At 42.2% G+C, this 19,204-nt stretch overlaps 1 protein-coding gene across 4 annotated transcripts in view; it reads right to left on the bottom strand.

Moving 5' to 3' along the window:
* The window catches only part of STMN4 (stathmin 4), a 52,092-nt gene that overhangs the window by 3,133 nt on the left and 29,755 nt on the right, over nt 1-19,204 (bottom strand). Inside the window, exons 1-4 of one of the 4 annotated variants that reach the window (XM_034421215.2) lie at nt 16,259-16,372; nt 6,659-6,756; nt 3,566-3,661; nt 2,879-3,084 (exon numbers count right to left, since the gene is read on the bottom strand). In XM_034421215.2, coding sequence (XP_034277106.1) covers nt 2,879-3,084; nt 3,566-3,661; nt 6,659-6,671 — 315 coding nt within the window. In that variant the 5' untranslated portion in view covers nt 6,672-6,756; nt 16,259-16,372. Of the gene's footprint in view, nt 1-2,878; nt 3,088-3,565; nt 3,662-6,658; nt 6,757-11,646; nt 11,667-16,258; nt 16,373-19,204 lie in introns of those variants that run through there. The other 3 variants (XM_087883350.1, XM_087883352.1, XM_087883351.1) reach the window with 3 other exon arrangements.

Here is a 19,204-nt window from a genome sequence, read left to right on the forward strand (position 1 = left end):
TGGTGTCATGGGTTAAGTTTGGCCCTATATTTGAATCTTCTCTGAAATCCAAACTTTAATTTGTCATGGGTCTACAGTTCCCATGTATATTTATATTCCTGCCTCACATACTTGAAACTTTTCCTGTTCTTGTCCTTTTCCTGATAAATTCTATGCTTATGTAACCTTGCAAAAGTTTTCAAGAGAAGATCAGGGAAAGATACTTGAAGGTATTATTTGTTTGTGTCTTGCCAAATAAAGCTACACCTAGAGGCTGGCAAAAGAGAGGTTTATTTATTGCTATCTGAACGTATCAACTACATGAATGAATCTGTTACATGGGTAACGCAGAGACACAGAGGGGTTTATCAGTCAAAGACACCCAAATATGAATACTTTAATTTATTTTAGCCATTTCTCCTTTGGGCAAATTGATTTTTCTACTCAGTTTTCAGGAGATTGACTTGATCACCTCTGGTTTCATTCATGATGATCCAAACAAGGCCTGTCTTTACAGGGGAACATTAAAGGTAAAGGTAAAGGTTCCCCTCGCACATATGTGCTAGTCATTCCTGACTCTAGGGGGCGGTGCTCATTTCCGTTTCAAAGCCGAAGAGCCAGCGCTGTCCGAAGACATCTCCATGGTCATGTGGCCGGCATGATTAAACGCCAGAGGCGCATGGAACGCTGTTACCTTCCCATCAAAGGTGGTCCCTATTTTTCTACTTGCATTTTTTACGTGTTTTCGAACTGCTAGATTGGCAGAAGCTGGGGCAACTAACAGGAGCTCACCCCATTATGCAGCACTAGGGATTTGAACCACTGAACTGCCGAGCCACTGCGTCCCTTTTAGGGGAACATTACATTATGCATAAGCTTTGTTGAGAATGGGGTTATCAAAAATGCCTGTTAACAGTAATCTGAGAAGCCTCCTGTGACTTAACAGCTACCATAGAAAAGCCCCTTTCTTGGGAAGTCACTCCAAACTTCAAATGTGTAAACCTGGATGTAATTTCCAGCCTAAACAGTAGATATATTGGAAGGAACCCAGGGCTCTAACAAAATATTTCCTAAAGCATTTCCAAGAGGAAAAGAGTGGATAAGATCACTTCTTATGATCAAGGGGAAAGGGAAAGAGTTAACTAGGGATCTAAGCTGAGCCAAGAAAAGGAATTCATTCATTTCTTTCCCCCACAGTTGTAGTCCAGAAGCTATTCATGACTACCTATCAAGGTCAGGCAGGAACAAGGATGAATGAATAATGCCTCCTAATGGATTATCAATAATTTGTAAACAGGAAAGCACCGCCACTTTCTTTCTTCCTGAGATCAGCCCATTCCCCAGAACTGCTTTGTAAGCAGTTGAAGAGCTAGCTAACATTTTGCTTGAATTTCTTTCCTCCTCATTGTTCACAGGAGAAGCTAAAAATGGCTCCCTTCTATATACATTTATGTAAAGCTCATGCCTAAGACTTCGATTATTATGCTTATTTACAAGACTGTATTATATTTCATGTTATGAACAAATGGAATTATTTCTTTTATACTTCACCCATGAATGACATTCATTTGAATTAGACATGATTTTCTTCTATTATTTTATTATTTTAGTGACTATTGAATATTAATAAAACAAGGCAAGTGTGCTTTAAGAGCACATTTCCCCACTCAATGGGGAAATGTAGCCAAATTTAGCCAAATATTTAGCCAATATTGGAAAGCTAAGCTGCTGTAGTGCCGAACTGGAGAGCTTAAGGCACTGAACTAGGAGCAGCCTTCTACAGGGTAACTTTTCAATGATTAGATTAAGCAAATGCTTAAATATCTCAACTGTAATAAAACGTGTATATGAATAGTATCAATTAAGAGAGAGGTTGAATTTGTACAATATACTTAATCTGGTTTGCATAATTTATTTTTCACATTTTGGAACTGCCCATCTCCTTCACAGAGGGACAATATATTGAACCCTAAACTAACCAAAGAAGCTGGGTTTATACAACACTTTATGGGGGTGGGTGGGAATCCTCTAATCAAGATTAAAATTAATCAGTTTTTGCACATTCTATTAATGCAGTGGTTCTCAACCTGTGGGTCACGATCCCTTTGGGGGTCGAATGACCCTTTCACAGGGGTCACCTAAGACCATCGGAAAACACATATTTTCAATGGTTTTAGGAATAATTTTATGGTTGGGGGTCACCACAACATGAGGAACTGTATTAAAGGGTCGCGGCATTAGGAAGGTTGAGAACCACTGTATTAATGGAAACACTAAGCCCTTACCTGATCCATCTAGTACATTGAGTGAACTCAGCCAGGGAATGCAAAATTGTCACTTTTTCAAATTCATTGTAATGTTTAGTTAGAACACAGGAAATTAGAAACTATATATTGTCTTCTACAGCAGAGTTCCCCAACTTGGGACCCTTCCAGGTGTTGGGCTTAGTTCCACAATTCCCAACCACTATGGCTCTGTGAAGAATTCTATAAATTGATGTCCATAATTCTGAAGACATCCAAACAGGGGAGATTTTTTTTCTGGAGTAATTTGATATAATCCTGAGAACCATCTTTATTTTTCTAGAACAACACTTCACATTTTTCCTGGCATTAAAAAGAGTGGGCAGATTCCCTGTTGGTTTATTCACATAATCAATTTGTCCTCTACAATGTCTAAACTATTTACCAAGGTTGATGCCATTGGGAAAGGCAAAGACTAAAGCCCTACTCTACAGAATGACAGGGAGAATCCTCAAAACAGGACAGTTAGTTCAATGGATTTTGAATGAGTGAATAATATGCTTTACTATCCAAAGAGGTGGCCTGCTGTTACCATAAAGCCCATTAAATTTCTTAACCGCACTGTGGATATCATGCAGGTGCAAATTATTTCTCACCTTACGTCGTTCCTCAGCAGCTTCTAGCTTCTTCTGGATCTCCTCCAATGAAGGGTCACGCCGCCGAGGCAGGGAGGCATTGAATTCAGGGATTCCATCGAAGGACGGTGGCTTAAGGATAACCTCAAAGGATTGTCCTGAGGTGCGCTTGTTGAGTTCAATGACCTCCATGTCAGATATGACACACCAGGTCAGGTCTACAGTGTCTACTAAACAAAAGGGGGAGAAAAGCTGAAGAATCAATGTGCCAAGAAGCTGTTAAACTAGCAATGGCCTTAATTACTCTAGGCCACAGAGAAAACTACAGGGAAATCTGTATCTCTCAGGGGATCTGAAGTTTCTCCTGCAACATTGAGGTCCTTTGGTACAGACATGATGGGATTCATCAGCAAAGAACTGGCATGAAAGGAAAAGGTTTCTAAGTTTGGAAATCAGTGTGTGCAAAATCCCTTCTTTGGTGCCTATTCTTCCATCATGCCGGCAAACGACACTGAGCCAGAGATAAAAATGAAGCAGTATATTTCTTCTTAAAAACTGAATTCACATAGCTCACTTTATTGGCTCAGCTAGAAATCTAGCAGCTGCACTAGAGCTACATGAAAGTTGGTTAGCTTAGCTGTTTTTGCCACACACCAAAAAAACCCCAAAATAATAACTTTCTTAGCAAGAATATTAGTTTCCACTTACCTTCATATTTATATGACGGTTTATTTAAAGGATCTGAGAGAAAGCAGGAACAGAAGAGGGACACCAGGGGGAGCTCTTTCATTTTTTCTTTGTAGGCTGTGTGAAACAAGAACATTAAAACACAATTACAAAAAAGGAGGCTTTATTAGCAATTTCCCTGGCATTTGTTCCTGGCCTGTGGGGAGTTTTTCCCCGCTTTCTTGCTCATCTCATGGCAGACATGAAAAGTAATGGAGGAGGTGGGGGAGAGGGAGAGCTGTTATTGGCTTCATTTTCAGATGCTGAGTTCTCCTAATGCTTCTATACAAAATTCATAGTACAGTTGAACTTGAAATGCTGTGTGTCCACGCCTGGTGATTGCATCTCAAAAGGAAGTTCTGGAACTGGGGAAAGACAGGAAACATGCACCCATATAGACAGTAGACAAATCTATTAGTTAATTTGGTGCAGTGGTGGGCTGCAACTGATTTAACGACCGGTTCTGTAAGCGTGCACTTCGCGTGCCCACAGAGTTCAAAATACAGCAATTTGAAACTCAGTTGCTTACCTTCTAAGGCAGCCCCGGTAAGTAGAACAGCGGAGGGGCAGAAATCAGCTGTGTCGCGCGAATCAGCTGATCCAAAAAGAAGGAAATATAGGAGAGGATAGGGCAGGGGAAGGTGGGTGGAGCCAGCTGATCGTTGGAACTACCGGTTCATCTGAACCGGTCCAAACCGGCCGCAGCCCACCACTGATTTGGTGCCCCATGGTGTTTAGAAGTTTTCCAGCAAATTTGCAAGGAGAGAATTTAAATAGATGATTGATCTGAATTCCTCTAGGCATGGGAGGAGGAAAAAATCCCTGAATGATTTCTCCATTTCCTCTGAGCTATGCCAATTTTATTACTGCTAAAATATCCCATGGGGAACATTTACTCTTGATATCTTCCTTGGGGATTTAACTAAAGCATGGGAAGCCAGGGAGACAGCAGATCTCTGATGTGAGTATGGAAGAGTGAAAGACACGACACTAAGGCGTGCTGTCTCCTTTTTTGGCTACTTTACAACTAAACCAGTGCATGAGCACTATACTCCAGCTGAGAGAATTTCACTAGGATTCTCTTTTCCTTTGCAAGGATTTGCAGAAGCAAATTTGCCAGCATCAAATTAAATAAGAACTGGTAGAGGAAATTGGAGAATTTCTCTGTCGAGACAATTTTTCAATGAAAGTCAAAAAAAAAAGATACAGAAAAGAATTCTTTGCTGCCAGCTAGTGTCGATCTGATTGCTCTCTAATTAGTTTAGTGCAGTGGCTGGTTGGGAAATTTTGGGAATTAAAGTTCATGCATCTTCAAGTAACTTCAAGATGAGGGCAGCACATCTGTCTCCTTCTGTCTTAGTCACTTTTTACAGAGGCACGATTGAGAACATTTTAACAAGCTGCACCACTGTTTGGTTTGGTGGCAGCAGTGCCTCAGATAGAAAGTCCATACAGAGAGTGGTAAGGACAACCAAGAAGAATACTGTTTATAAGCACTATATGCTTAGAGCTCAAAGCATTGTCAGAGACCCCACACACCCACTTTATGCTCTGTTTCTGTTGCTCCCCTCTGGGAGGAGGTTTTGAAGTATTTCTAGCAGGACTACCAGATTCTGTAACAGCTTTGTTCTCTATGCCACCCATCCGGTAAACTCGCAAGATTCATTTTTCTCGCCATCTGGACTAGACTGTGTTGTTTCTCTGTGTCGTATAATATATGTGGGTATATGCATAATTTTGTGTTTGTTTGTTTGTTTATGTTGTCATGTTTGTATACTGTATATTGGAGGTGGTAACCCTTTGAAAGCTGTATGCAATGAAATTTCATTTTAATGTATGCCAATAGTGTACATTCAAAATGACAATAAAGTCGTTCTATTCTATTCTATTCTATTCTATTCTATTCTATTGTACTCTACTCTACTCTACTCTACTCTACTCTACTCTACTCTACTCTACTCTACTCTACTCTAAACACTAGATTAATGGCCCTTTGTGTGGGCACAGTGTGTAAACCAGTGGTGAAATCCAAATTTTTTTACTACTGGTTCTGTGGGCGTGGCTTGGTAGGCGTGGCAGAGGAAGGATACTGCAAAATCTCCATTCCCACCCCACTCCTGGGGGAAGGATATTGCAAAATCTACAGTTCCACCCCACTCTGGGGCCAGCCAGAGGTGGTATTTGCCGGTTCTCCGTACTACTCAAAATTTCCACTACCGGTTCTCCAGAACCTGTCAGAACCTGCTGGATTTCACCCCTGGTGTAAACAGAGCCATTTTCTCTCATATGAATTCTTTTTAAATTTCCCAACCGCCAAATTTAGGTATTATCTGATAACAGAAAACTGCATCCATGTGAAATCTGCTGCCCCTATCCTGTTAGGCTCTGTGTCTTCTCCCTTTCCAAATGTCACCATCCAGTGGGAAACCTTCCTCCCATCCCACAAACAATGCAGAGATAAGATGGCCATGTGGTTGGAGAGGTAGCAACTTTCCCTGTTATATGGAACCAAAAAGGTTGGTTCTCTTTGCTGATCCAGTAAATCTGCTGAATGGCTGTCCAGTAGTCTTACATGGCCAATAGTCATGCAAAAGTCCAAAAACCCAATAATCACAATCTCCAGCTACAGTGTTCCTATAGGGAAAAGAGTGGAAATAATAATATAGAAGAAAAACCAGAGATGGAAGAGTGGTGCCAAAACAAGTCTTAATTGGCCAATGGACACTGAGCTGACCCCATTTTCCTGTGCCACTGAAAGCATGGGCATTGAAGTCAGTCTAAAGCAGGGCTCTCCAACCTTGGCAACTTTAAGACTTGTGGACTTCAACTCCCAGAATTGAAGCTGGCTGAGGAATTCTGGGAGTTGAAGTCCACAAGTCTTAAAGTTGCCAAGGTTGGAGACCCATGGTCTAAAGGGTTACCCTACTAAAAGGTCATGCTACTCTAACACCTGCAGAACTAAGAGTGACATACGGCAACATTATAAGGATATAGCAGAGTAAAGGTGTTATTGGGGATATATACTATGTTCAAAGGCCAATGGAGGAAAGCCCTGAAAAGGGAGCATTCCCATACCTGCCAGTGTCATGGTTTCTGCTGTTCTTAGTATCCTGCTGCTTTGATGGCTGTCAAGGGGGAAGATCGCAACCGGTGGAGAAGAGCCTACCAGCAACCTGAGGAGACAAGCAAAAGAGAAAGCGACACATGAGTGAATTTCAGTTTGCTTCTGTCCTTTTAAGGAAACAAGGGATTTGCAAGGGGATACAATCTGCAAGACACTACAGGTCAAAAGGGAATTTCCCACAAAGATAGAATAGAATAGAATAACAGAGTTGGAAGGGATCTTGGAGTTCTTCTAGTCCAACCCCGTTTAGGCAGGAAATCCTACACCACTTCAGACAAATGGTTATCCAACATCTTCTTAAAAACTTTCAGTGTTGGAACATTCACAACTTCTGGAGGCAAGTTGTTCCTCTGGTTAATTGTTCTAACTGTCAGGAAACTTCTCTTAGTTCTAGGTTGCTTCTCTCCTTGATTAGTTTCCACCCATTGCTTCTTATCCTACAATAATCAATAGTTTGACTCCCTCTTCTTTGTTGCAGCCCCTGAGATATTGGAACACTGCTATCATGTCTCCCCTAGTCCTTCTTTTTATTAAACTAGACATGCCCAGTTCATGCAATCGTCCTTCATATGTTTTAGCCTCCAGTCCCCTAATCATCTTGGTTGCTCTTCTCTGCACTCTTTCTAGAGTCTCAACATCTTTTTTACATCGTGGCGACCAAAACTGAATACAATATTCCAAGTGTGGCCTTACTAAGGCATTATAAAGTGCTATTAACACTTCACGTGATCTTGATTCTATCCCTCTCTTTACACAATCTAGAACTGTGTCCTAACCTAGAACTAGATCTCAAGCTGTTCACCTCAGCAGCTTCACGATCCTTCCAGCTGGCATTAGATTCAGTTCAGCTCTGTATCATCTCCCCAATTTTCCTATGTTCCATTTAAGCATAGATTCCTCATTTTAACTCTGAACAACAAAGGACCCAATCCTATTTTTGTCTAGTATAACATGTTGTGAAATGGCCCAGTATTGGTCTGCTGGAATATGAATAGTTTAACTCCATGTTTCTCAATGCCCAGAATTCCTCTGTCAGCATTTGAAGCTGTTGAAGTCCACATATCTTAAAGTTGCTAAGACTAAGTTTCAATAACTGATAACCTCCAGTTGAGGGATGGCCAGAAAGACACAGGACCCAGAAATGCAGGGCTTTTGATGTGGAAGTGCTAACCGTCTTCAACTCTTAGATGCAAACCAAAATTACATGCATTTCAAAACTCTTTGACTTGTTTCCCTAGTTGTTACTTGATGCATTTAAAGATCAACAAGTCAAGCGTAAAAAGGTCTCTTTAATCTTTTAATTTCTGCCTATTTGGCCAGTTGAAGATCAATCTTTTTTCTGTTCCATGGAGAAACACAACATATTTCATAAAGGTAGCATTAAATCATCTTCTTTTAACCACCCCATAATCCTTTGTGGGGTGGAGAGTGGGCAACTGAATGGAGCTAGCAGAATGTTTATTGGTCAGATGCCCTTCCTGTTACCAATGCAGTGTTTTGTTCAGCAGATATATTCTCAGTGTGCCCAGAGACAGAAATATCTGCCTCTACCTAGGAGCGAACTCACAGTCTCCTGATTGTGAGGCAAGAGCTCCACCTCTAGGCCACCGCACCACTCATAAAGGTAGCATTAAATTACTTACGAGATCGCCTTCTGCCACCGACAGCCTCCTACCGGCCAATACGCTCCCACAGAGAGGGACTCCTCAGGGTGCCATCAGTCAAACAATGCCAACTGGTGACCCCCAGGGGGAGAGCCTTCTCTGTGGGGGCACCTGCCCTCTGGAATGAACTGCCCCCGGAGATTCGTATGATCCCTGACCTATGTAACTTTCGCCGTGCCCTTAAGACTCTACTGTTTCAACAGGCTGGGCTGGCTTAAGAACGGATTTTAATGGGTGTTTTAGTGTTTAATATAGGGCCAAATCATTTAATCTGTTTTAAACTGTTTTTTAAATTTTATAGATATACATGTTTTAGTATGGCTGTACACCACCCTGAGTCCCTCGGGAGAAGGGCGGTGTAAAAATGTAAATAATAAATTAATTAATTAAATAAATTAAATGCCTTTGGCATATGTTTAGACACACTTCTCGTCGCCTCAATCATCAGCAGTGTAGTTTTCTCTTTCTTTTATCATGCCATCATTCCATCACCAGAGTCTGGAACCAATGAGTGTCTAGATGGTGAACAACAGGCCATGACTCAATCTGAGCAAAACAAGAGTGACTTCCCAGGGTAGCACATCTCCTGATAAATGTAGCGTGCATCAAGGGAGTCTTCCTGGACTGATGGCTCCTATCAAAAAACATGTGGCAACTGTGGCTGGAAGGGCTTTTGCACCAATCCATCTTATGTGGCAACTGCACCCATTCGTGGACTGGGAGGCTCTGTTCATAGTCACTCATGCCTTGGTCACTTCCCAATTGGACTGCTGCTGCTCTAGGAGTATCTGTCCTTGAAAAACACTCAGAAGTTTCTGCTGGTTCAGAATGCAGTGGCATGCACTGTTCCAGGTATACCAAGGTTCTCTTGTGCTACACCGCTACTGTGCCAACTGAAATGGTTCTCTGGGTGCTTCTGGGTGCAATTCGAGGTTCTAATTATCATGTTTAAAACCCTATATCAGTGATTCTCAACCTGTGGTCCGCAGACCCCTGGGGGGCCATGATGTCATCATAAGGCAGGGGTCAGCAACCCGCGGCTCTGGAGCCACATTGGCTCTTTCATCCCTCTGCTACAGCTCCCTGCCACCGGTCAGCTCCACAATTGATAGGGCTTTCGGTTAGGACAGGTGGAGGAAAAAGGACACCGCTCTAGGAGGAGACTCTATAGTGAGGGAAAGGACACCATGCTAGGTGGAGAACCGAACTTCCAGTTGGCTCCAGAATTGAACGGGGGACTTCTGGTTAGGAGCTTTGTGGCTCTTTGAGTGTTTAAGGTTGCCAACCACTGTCATAGGGGGTCCATGAAGGCTTGAAGAAATGTTATGATTTAAATGAGGGTGAAAGTGATTTAAATCTTGAATTAAGTCTTGGTGGTCCGTTGCCATGGCCTGTGGCCACAAAAGGTATTTAAAGGGAGTCCGTGGTGAAGAAAAGGGATAGATAACTTGCAGGATGGCCTCTCTCTGAGGGTTTCTGTCCATCCCACCAGGCACAATAGAATATGGGTATTCCAGGTCCCCTCTGCCCAATATTATTTGGTGGGACCTAGGAGATGTGTCTTCACTGTTGTGACATTTGGTATGGAGCATCCTGACCTCTGAGATCTAGAGGGCCACAACTCTCTTGGCCTTCTGGAAGGCTGCGATGACCGACATGTGATGTTTCAGGTGCTCGGATGGGATATTGAGCCAATATAAGTGTAGTTGCGTCATGAGTCTGTAATGCTGCCCTGGCTATTGTGTTATGGTTACTTTAATATTGTTTCCTTTTTGTGATTAGAGGCTTTATAATATACTTTTCTGGATTTTTATTAGCCAGCCATGGCTATGTTCAAGAGGCAGCCGTACAAATTCTGTAAATCAATAAAACTCATGTGAACTATCAAGATTAGGTATCTGGATTTCATTCAGTGGCAGAGATCCTTTTTAAAGAAGTCGAAGAAGCACACTAAGCAATGCTGACTCGGGGCCATTTGAGAGTTTGAATCAGTCTTGGAACACATTGGCACCGTGTCTGGGGTGACTCCAGTGCATGAACACAGCTCTCACAGCAGGGAGGGAGAAGGCAGCTCAAACAAAAAGACTTTTTCAATAGAAGAAATAACAGATGGAACTGCTCCACCCAGAAGCAATTTAAGATGCTTCTGCCTTTTAAGAAAGTTGTAGTGATCTTGAAAAGGGACTGGCAAACAAAGCCCATTGGATACAGATATGGTGCTGAGCCATTAAATGGCCTAGTATATATGCAAATTCAGATGGTTGTAATTTATTCATCAAACCATGGTTACATGAATCAGATCATAATGAGACAGGGAGGAGGAATAACAAGAAAATTGGAAACACATTTTTTTTAACAGTAAGCCAGTTTAAGATGTTGGAGTACTTAAATTTTCAGCTGAAAGAATCATTCAGTTCTGTGTGAACACAAGAGATGTTTTAGATTCAGTCCTTCTCATATAATGTAGACCAGGGGTGTCAAACTTGATTTCATTGAGGGCCGCTTCAGGATTGTATTCGACCTTGGGGGCCAGGGTGGGCGTGGCCAGGGTGGGTGTGGCCAGCTTGATGCCACTTGTATCAGGGGGCATCTGTGGTGGCCCGAGCGCTCTGCCAGCGAAAACGGGCTCCAGAGATCCATTTTCAGCTGCGACGGCCTCCTGCCGCCCTCTGCCAGTGAAAACAAAGTTTGGGGCAGCACAGCCCCCCCAGCTCTGTTTTCACTGGCAGAGGGCAGCAGGAGGTTATCACAGCTGAAAATGGAACCTGGGAGGGCTGCACGCGGCCCTCCTGAACTCCATTTTTGCTGGCAGATGCACCGTAGACCGGTCCTTTGCTGTTTCTAGGGTGACCCCGCAGGCCAGATTGAAGCACCCTCTGGGCCAGATCCGACCCCTGGGCCTTGAGTTTGACACCCCTGATGTAGACTAATGCCCTGCTTCCAGCAATGACTAGTTTGATCGTATATGCATGGATACTTCCAGATGCTGCTACAAGAAACTCTGGAAAAAAGCAGTGTTCCATACGTTCATTCTTTGTTCATTTGATTTGACCCAGATTTTGTGAAACCATAAGGATCATCCCACTAATTACAAGACGCAATAGGTTGCAGCAGTGAAGAAGAAACTTTCCAGTTTACAGTGAGTGTAGGTTGGAAAATGAACTCTTAATTCATTTCTATAAGCAACACATAAATTGGACTTTGAACTACAAGGGCATTGAACTACAAGGCTACAATAAAATTACAATAAAACTAGAACTGCAATAAAAACTTACCATTACTTATTATTAGATGGCTTTTTCTCAACCATTAGAAGATATGTAATTTTCAGTCTTTCAAAAAAAAATAAAAATCTTTAGTAATCCCATTTGTGAAAAAATTCCATTTGCCTGGAATTCTCAGCTAAGTCTCCTTGAGCAGGGGTCCCCGACCTCTGGTCCGTGGCATGCCAGAAATGGGGCCGCACGAAATCCATGGGATGCAGGGCAGCATGTGAAACCACGCCCCCTCCGGTCCACGGAAAAACCTCTCTCCATGGAAACGGCCCCTGGTGCCCAAAAGGTTGGGGGCTACTGTCGTTGAGGACAGAATATTTGCAGCGGGTAAGTACAAAAGAATGATGGAGTACAGAAGTAGAGATCCAAAAAAGGTAGTTAGATTTTAGCTCATCAATTCAAAAACTCAAATTTGCTAAACCGGAGTGGGCGGGGGGGGGCATTTCCAGGACTGCTTGCTTGCTCCCAAAAAACATTGTGTAAGTCAGTTTTAGACCTGAGTATAGGAACAATGCTGTATTTATTTCCCAAAACCAATGAGGATTGCTCTTGCGAAAGGAAGCACATGTTCCAAATCGCTTCCTCCCCTCTCCCCATGATAACTTCCCAGGAGTGGGCCATGACACTGAGAAAGACAAGGATGCCTCTTAGGATTGATGCTAGTTTAAAAATGTTTTTTTTTTGTTTTGTTTTTACCTGCTTGAATTACAACAGCTAACAAATACAACACCCAAAAGTCCTCTTGCTAAATCTTAAGCCTCTAGAATTTGACTGGGGATTCCTCCAGGTGAAAAAAGTGGAGTTTGCACACCACCTCAGAAAAATTCCTGCTGCTCCGCTTGGAAGACATGTTCTTCATGCAAAACTTCATTCCTCTGACAGCATCCCAAGCCTCTCTGTCTCTGTCCCCACCTCCTTCTAGCCTCAAAAACCTCTTCTTCCTTCATGTAAAGGAAATCTCTGTTTCTACAAATGGAGTCATCGCAGCAGCCCCCTTCCTTTTCATCCAAGACCTATGAGCGGACATGATTCAGTCCCCAAGATCCATGGCTCTTCTTTCCTTTGTTAGGAGATCATGCGCTCAGCGTTTTCACCGGCAGCTCTGGGCACTGGCTGCGATCTGCCCCCAGTCTCTCTTCATCACTATCCCTTTATTGCTAAGCCCCCCTGCTTTGGTTCCTGGGAAAGAGCTTTGGATCAAGAAGCCGGCTTGGGAGGTGTGGGGCTGGCTGGGAGGCGAACCCACAGAGTGAGTGAGCCCTAGGCTTTTGAAATGCTGCTGTCTTACCAATGGCTCCACCAGGCATGCTGTGGCGCTTTGGTCGATAAGGGAGGGAGGGAGGCGGAAGCCACAGCCCTGTACTGTATAATGTGGGATGAGCTCACAGCAGCTGAAAGCAGGCAGGGAGGAGGAGAAAGAGGAGGGCACGATAAGGACCTGACACTGCAGCCTTGTCCAAAAAGGACAAGCTGGAGAACTTACAGACATTTTGCATCTGTACAAAATGGGCTTATTTCATTAACTATCGGACACCTTTCACTCTCCTAAAACTAAGTGCTCATATATTTCCAAACACAGAGACATAACCCAGAAGGACCCTGCTATCTCCGCTGTGACATTTTTAATGTCATATATATAAATCCTATATATTTCTTCCCTTTCGTGATCTTTTAAATTTCTTTCTTTTTTTAACCCAACAACCTTGCATTCGTACTTTTTAGATCTTTATGCTGCTATTCCCTTCACTGAAATATTTCCCTTTACTTTGTCTTTATTTTGATTTTGCTCTGTGCCTTTTCTTTTATCTTTGACTTTGTTCTTTCATTTGGTGATTGTACAAACCTTCTCAAGAGCTGTGGTGGCTAGACCGCAGGGTTAGGTAATAAAGAAGCGAATCGATTTCCACACAAAAGTGATTTTAAAAAATTTAAAGAGAAAACAGCTGTTGCTCCCCCTTCAGTAACTATTCCATCCCACACCCATTTAAGATAAATGCCATGGAAGTGGGAGAGGCCTCTCAGCCTTCATCTCCAGATGTGGGAGAGAAAGAGAGAGAGAGAAAAGCTCACATGCTGATTCCTATTTTTCTAAAAATATAAAATAAAATCCACCATTACTAATATATACCACAGGCTCATCACACAGGTATGAATATCTGTTTTCTCTCCTTTAAACATTTCTGTTTCTATTTTTACCAATAACTTGGCACCTCTCCCTTTTCCAGGTAAGACACTGCCCACCCCTGACAAATAATTGCAGTTTTTGTTCGGCATTTGAAGAACTGACTAGGAGGGAGAAAAGATGGAGGGCTGGCCTTCCTTTGGATACCACCAATGAAATCAAAAGGAAGGAAGCAGTGATGGAAGGAAGATGGCTCTCCTGCCATGAGGTTACCTGTAGCAAAGACATTATCTGAAAATATAAAGGAAAGGGGAAGAGAGCAAAGGGTTGGTGCTGTTGAACATGTTATGCTTACTTACCTCATGCCACAGAAATCTGATTTTATTGCTTTTACCTACATGGGAGGAATTTCAGTGCAGGCAGGAAAGGTTACATTTGCAGTCCACCTGCATTTGGTAACATGTGACTTGTTGGGAAACCTATACCAATCAAAGCATCCCATGTGTGCACTTGTCATTTCCAATCATTCTTTTCTGCCCTGGAGCTATTTGGAAAGCACTCTGCACATGATCCCAGGGTTTATCATTGTAATGCTTCACATTTACCAAGGTTGTCTGATGATGATTAAAACAGAGTCCTCGGGAAGAAAACCCCTCTGACGGTTGACTGATATTAAGCTCTGATGCCCTCTCATCTTTTATCCTAAATCAGAGCAACTTCAAGATATGAAAAGCATAAAATAGAAGTGGGCTGATCGGCATCAGTGAAATCTGGGGTGAAAAAGGGATCATGTCATGAATTGGGAAAGTTCCAGCCAGAAATGGAATCAAAAGGCTTTGGAAGAGTCTGAGGATGTCCGTAGGCAGTTGGAGGTATTTTTTGGGATTGGGGGCAGTAGGCAGAGAAAAAAACTAAAACAATTGCTATAGAAAGATTCAGCCAATGAATATTAACATTTAGCCGAAGGAAATGCACAGAAAGAGCATTTCCAAATTAATAGTGCTAACTTTGTACCGATATTAGAAGACTATAAAAACTCCACAATTCTCCCTTTGGGGAAAAAATCCGCTAGGTTGTCTACCAACAAAACCAAATTTGACCATTCCTACTTTTTAAAAAATTGTGGTTTTTTTTTAGACACAAAGAAGTCCAAATGCTTTTCTCTTTCAGGGGGGTGGGGTGAAATTAATATTGGATTTGCTGGGTAAGAACAGGCTTAGAAAACTACTAAACTGACCCTCCCTTTGACCACAGGAAATTTATGCAGCCATTCCTCCTCTGGTTTCTCAAGTTTCAGCAATAAGTAGCCCAGGTTGAAGACAAGAAACTTTCTATCAACATAAAAATAATAAAGAGAGAAAGCCAGGATGTTTCAGAAACCTGAATTCCACATCCAATTAACTTGGCTATTCTTTCCTGCCCCCTGAAAGCATTCTGCCATAAAAGCAGCCTTGCCCATTGTTAGTTTGTCTGGATCATGGTGAGTTCGTTGCAAATTTGCAAGAGAAGAAACAGCTGCGAAGAGGAAGAAAGAAATGTTCTGTAACTATCCACTGCCCCCCCCCACAAAAAAGTGCCTCCATCCAGAGCAAAAATGGCTAGATGCAAAAGATCTCCAAAGCAACTCTATTTGTCCCTGTGATAATACCCATGTTCTCCTTTTGAGGAAAACTTGTGGCATTTAAGATTAAAATATAACCTCACAGAGAATGGGGGCATTGTCTCTAAATGAACTCTATTTCATGAAAGCTGCTGTCATATAAATGTTTGTCTTTAAGATGTCACCAGACTTTACTTGTTACGGTCTGGGAGCTGTTTTCCACAATGTCGCTGATCTAAAATTACTGATCTCTCACAGCCCAACATCCCAAGGGCTTCAGATTTTATATTGCTTCACAGGACACTAAACAGGTTATGTGAAGTGTATTACACAAATTACAAGTAATAGGAAGCAGCTATTTCTTGGTATGGAGATTGTTAGAAATGCAATGATATAAAACAAGGAAGTATTAAGAAGGAAGGGGAAGGACAAGGGACTTTGAAGACAAGGGAGAAAAAAGAAAATAAATCTGTTTTGATGACATATTCAGTGTCAGCACAGAAAGAAAAAGAAAACAGTACTAAATATTCAGAGTTGGAAGAATGAGGTCACCGATAAAAGGAAAGCAAGAGACAGAGACAGAATGTGTTTATGAAAGTACTAAAACAGACATTATTATGTAAAATATGCAAAGGCAATTGAAGATCTGAATGGGATGGGAAGACCAGAAGAAACCAGAGTCTTAAGTGATGTTTTCCAAAAGTCAAGAGTAAAATTCATGGATCCTGCCCATCACAGTCTTGTCTATACCTAGTCTCTTATTAACATTCTCATTTGGAAAATCCAGCTCTCAAGACAGCATTTCTGCACTTGGTAAAAAATTTATTCTTTCCTCCATCTGCCCAGCCCCAGTTCCTAATGGGACCCTTTCTTAATCCTGCTGTACTTACCTTTTTTTTAAGTCCAATGCTTGGTTCAGCCGCTCCCAGCGTCTCGTTTGCTTCTGTTCAGGGAGTGATGCTAAAAGATCCACTTAGCATCCACCAGGCTGCCAAGTTCACACCATGACATCATCTCTGAGCCAGCTGATTGGCTAAGGTAATGAGGCAGCTGATTGGGCAGCATCTTCTTGGGAAGAAGGAATTGCCTGAGTAATCTCTTGATGAGCCAGGTGGGTTAAGGATGATGTCACACAAAAGATGTGATTTTCTTCAGATGAAGAAGGAAACGCAGTAGCCCTCCTTCAAAAGGATGCATCATAGGAAATCTAAGCCACCCACACCACAGCTGTCAAGACAAGCCTCCATCCTCTATGGCAACCTAGCTATTGTTATCCAAGCTAATTACAAGGGAGGGGGAGTGAAGCTTGGACCAGAAATTTGCATTTCTACATCTTTATCCAGGAAGAATCTCTACAAAATCAAGATTGTTTGGATGTTTGGAGAAAAAAAATGAATTTTATTTTACAATTTAGGGGGAAATTGGCTGAAGTGGGAGTGGAGATTTTTTTTAAATACATTTAATGACTGAATTCACCCCAGTTGCTATATTAAACTAAAATGGGCTTGGGTAATTAATTATTCAGCATCTTATGGAAATCCATCCTTTGTCTTATCAAGTTGAATGAGCCAAACCAAATCAGCCATAATAAATTAATCTGAGTTTGGCTTTTAATTTTTTTGATTAAAGGCTGAACCCACCCAGCCCTAGTATGTAACATTATATGTATTGCAGGATGAGAGCATAGGAAATTCTGGGTGAAGGACATCTCAATAATCACAGCTCCACAGCAGATCTATTTTAAGAGCATTTGTCAGAATTGCTACATACAGTATATGAGTTTCTGTAACATGATTTGCATACCTGCTAAATATGGTTATTTATTTTTTACGTATATCAATTTATATGACTGCCCAACTCATCAATGTGACTCCAGACAGCTAACAGGAACTAAAACATAATAAAAATACAAAATATATTAAAGAAATAAAAAACACTGTTTCAGCAAGTCTTCGAGGTTTTTCAGAAGATGAGCTGAGTTAGGGCCAGGTGAACTTCAGGTGATATGGTGTTCCAGACAGCAGGAGCAGCTACAGAAAAGGTACACCTCCTGGGTCCCGTTAGATGATAATCACTAATAGATGAAACTCAATGCATGCACCTCCAGCCCAGCTTAATGGGAAGAGTAGAAGCCATGGGAGTAAGATGGTCCCTCAGATACTCTGGTCTCATGCTATGTAGGGCTGGATCAATCGGTCATTTGAATCTCATCCAGTGCAGAACATGGAGCAAAAGTAGAAACAAGGGCAAAGTGAGATAGCCCCATAATTGTTTGTGTCACTGGATTCTGGAGCAAATGAAGGTTCTGGATGTTCTTCAAGAACAGCCCCATGTAGAGTGCAGTGTAATAATCCATTTGGGAGGTGACCAAACACGAATGATGGAGCACATTGGCTCCTGCTCCAAGAAGGGGCACAATTGGTATACAGAATGAAATTATGCAAAGGACAAGAGCTTTGAATCCAGAAGGACCCACAAATTGGACACCAATGTTGTCTGGGGTAGTGCAACACTATCCAGAGCTAAGGGTGGAAAAATTCCCAATCCAGGAAGTTCTAACATCCAAAGTAACTCCACCTTGCTAGAGCTGAGGTGAAACCTGTTCTTCCCCATCCAGGATCCCATATTCTTCACACACTGAGCTTCCACACCATCACTTGGTCAAATGGGACAGAATATACAGCTGGGAATAACATCTCATCACTAATTTCATATAGATGCTAAACGTAAGTGGGGAAAGTTAAACCCCGAGGCATCTCACATAAGAGAGCCTGTGAAACAGATCTAGCTGCCCTCATCCAACACTGACCTTAATGGAGCCCAGAGGAAGGAAAAGAATCAGCATAATACTGTTCTCCTAAGCCCCAGAATTGATCCAGACGGATAGCATAGTTGATGGCATTAAAAGCTGCTGAAAGATTAAGGACAGCAAGAATTAGTACATTATCCCATCCTGGTCCCACATTCCACAATTGCGACCAATACCATTATATGAAAGAGATATTGGGGGGATATTCACAGTTTTTGTTAGTTCTTATTGTTTAAGAACTTAAGCATAATTGTGTAAAATACAGAGCACTGGTACAAAATGTCAAAATTCTGAAAACATAGTATTTGTCAGTCAATCTCAGAAAAAAATGGCTTTTATTGGTAAATGTTAAACATGATTTTTTTAAATTATTTATTTATTTATTTATTTATTTATTAAATTTATATACCGCCCTATTCCTAAGGGACTCAGGGCGGTGAACAGCGAACAATAAAAATACATGTAATACAAACGTTAATAATAAAAAACCAATTAAAATATACTAAACATTCTGGTCCTAGATAATTCAAGACATCCCAGTTTAAAATAAAATCAAAAAGCAATATAAAGGGAAAGTTAGGCCAGGCCGGCCTGCTGAAACAGGAATGTTTTGAGGGCACGGCGGAAAGTGCGCAGATCCGGAATCTTCTGTATCTATGGGGGGAGCTCGTTCCAGATGGTGGGTGCCCCCACAGAAAAGGCTCTCCCCCTGGGGGCCGCCAGTCGACATTGTTTGGCTGACGGCACCCTGAGAAGCCCCTCTCTATGGGAGCGTACTGGGCGGTGAGAGGCTATTGGTGGCAGAAGGCAGTCTCGTAAGTACCCCGGTCCTAAGCCATGGAGCGCTCTAAAGGTGGTAACTAAGACCTTGAAGCGCACCCGGAAGACCACAGGGAGCCAGTGCAGCTCGCGCAGGAGGGGAGCCACATGGGAGCGCCATGCTGCTCCCATAACTACCGGCGCGGCCGCATTCTGGACCAGCTGGAGCCTCCGGGTGCTCTTCAAGGGGAGCCCCATGTAGAGAGCA

This window comes from Pantherophis guttatus, chromosome 1, assembly GCF_059756535.1.
Source record: "Pantherophis guttatus breed Tessera chromosome 1, ASM5975653v1, whole genome shotgun sequence".
NCBI lineage: Eukaryota > Metazoa > Chordata > Lepidosauria > Squamata > Colubridae > Pantherophis > Pantherophis guttatus.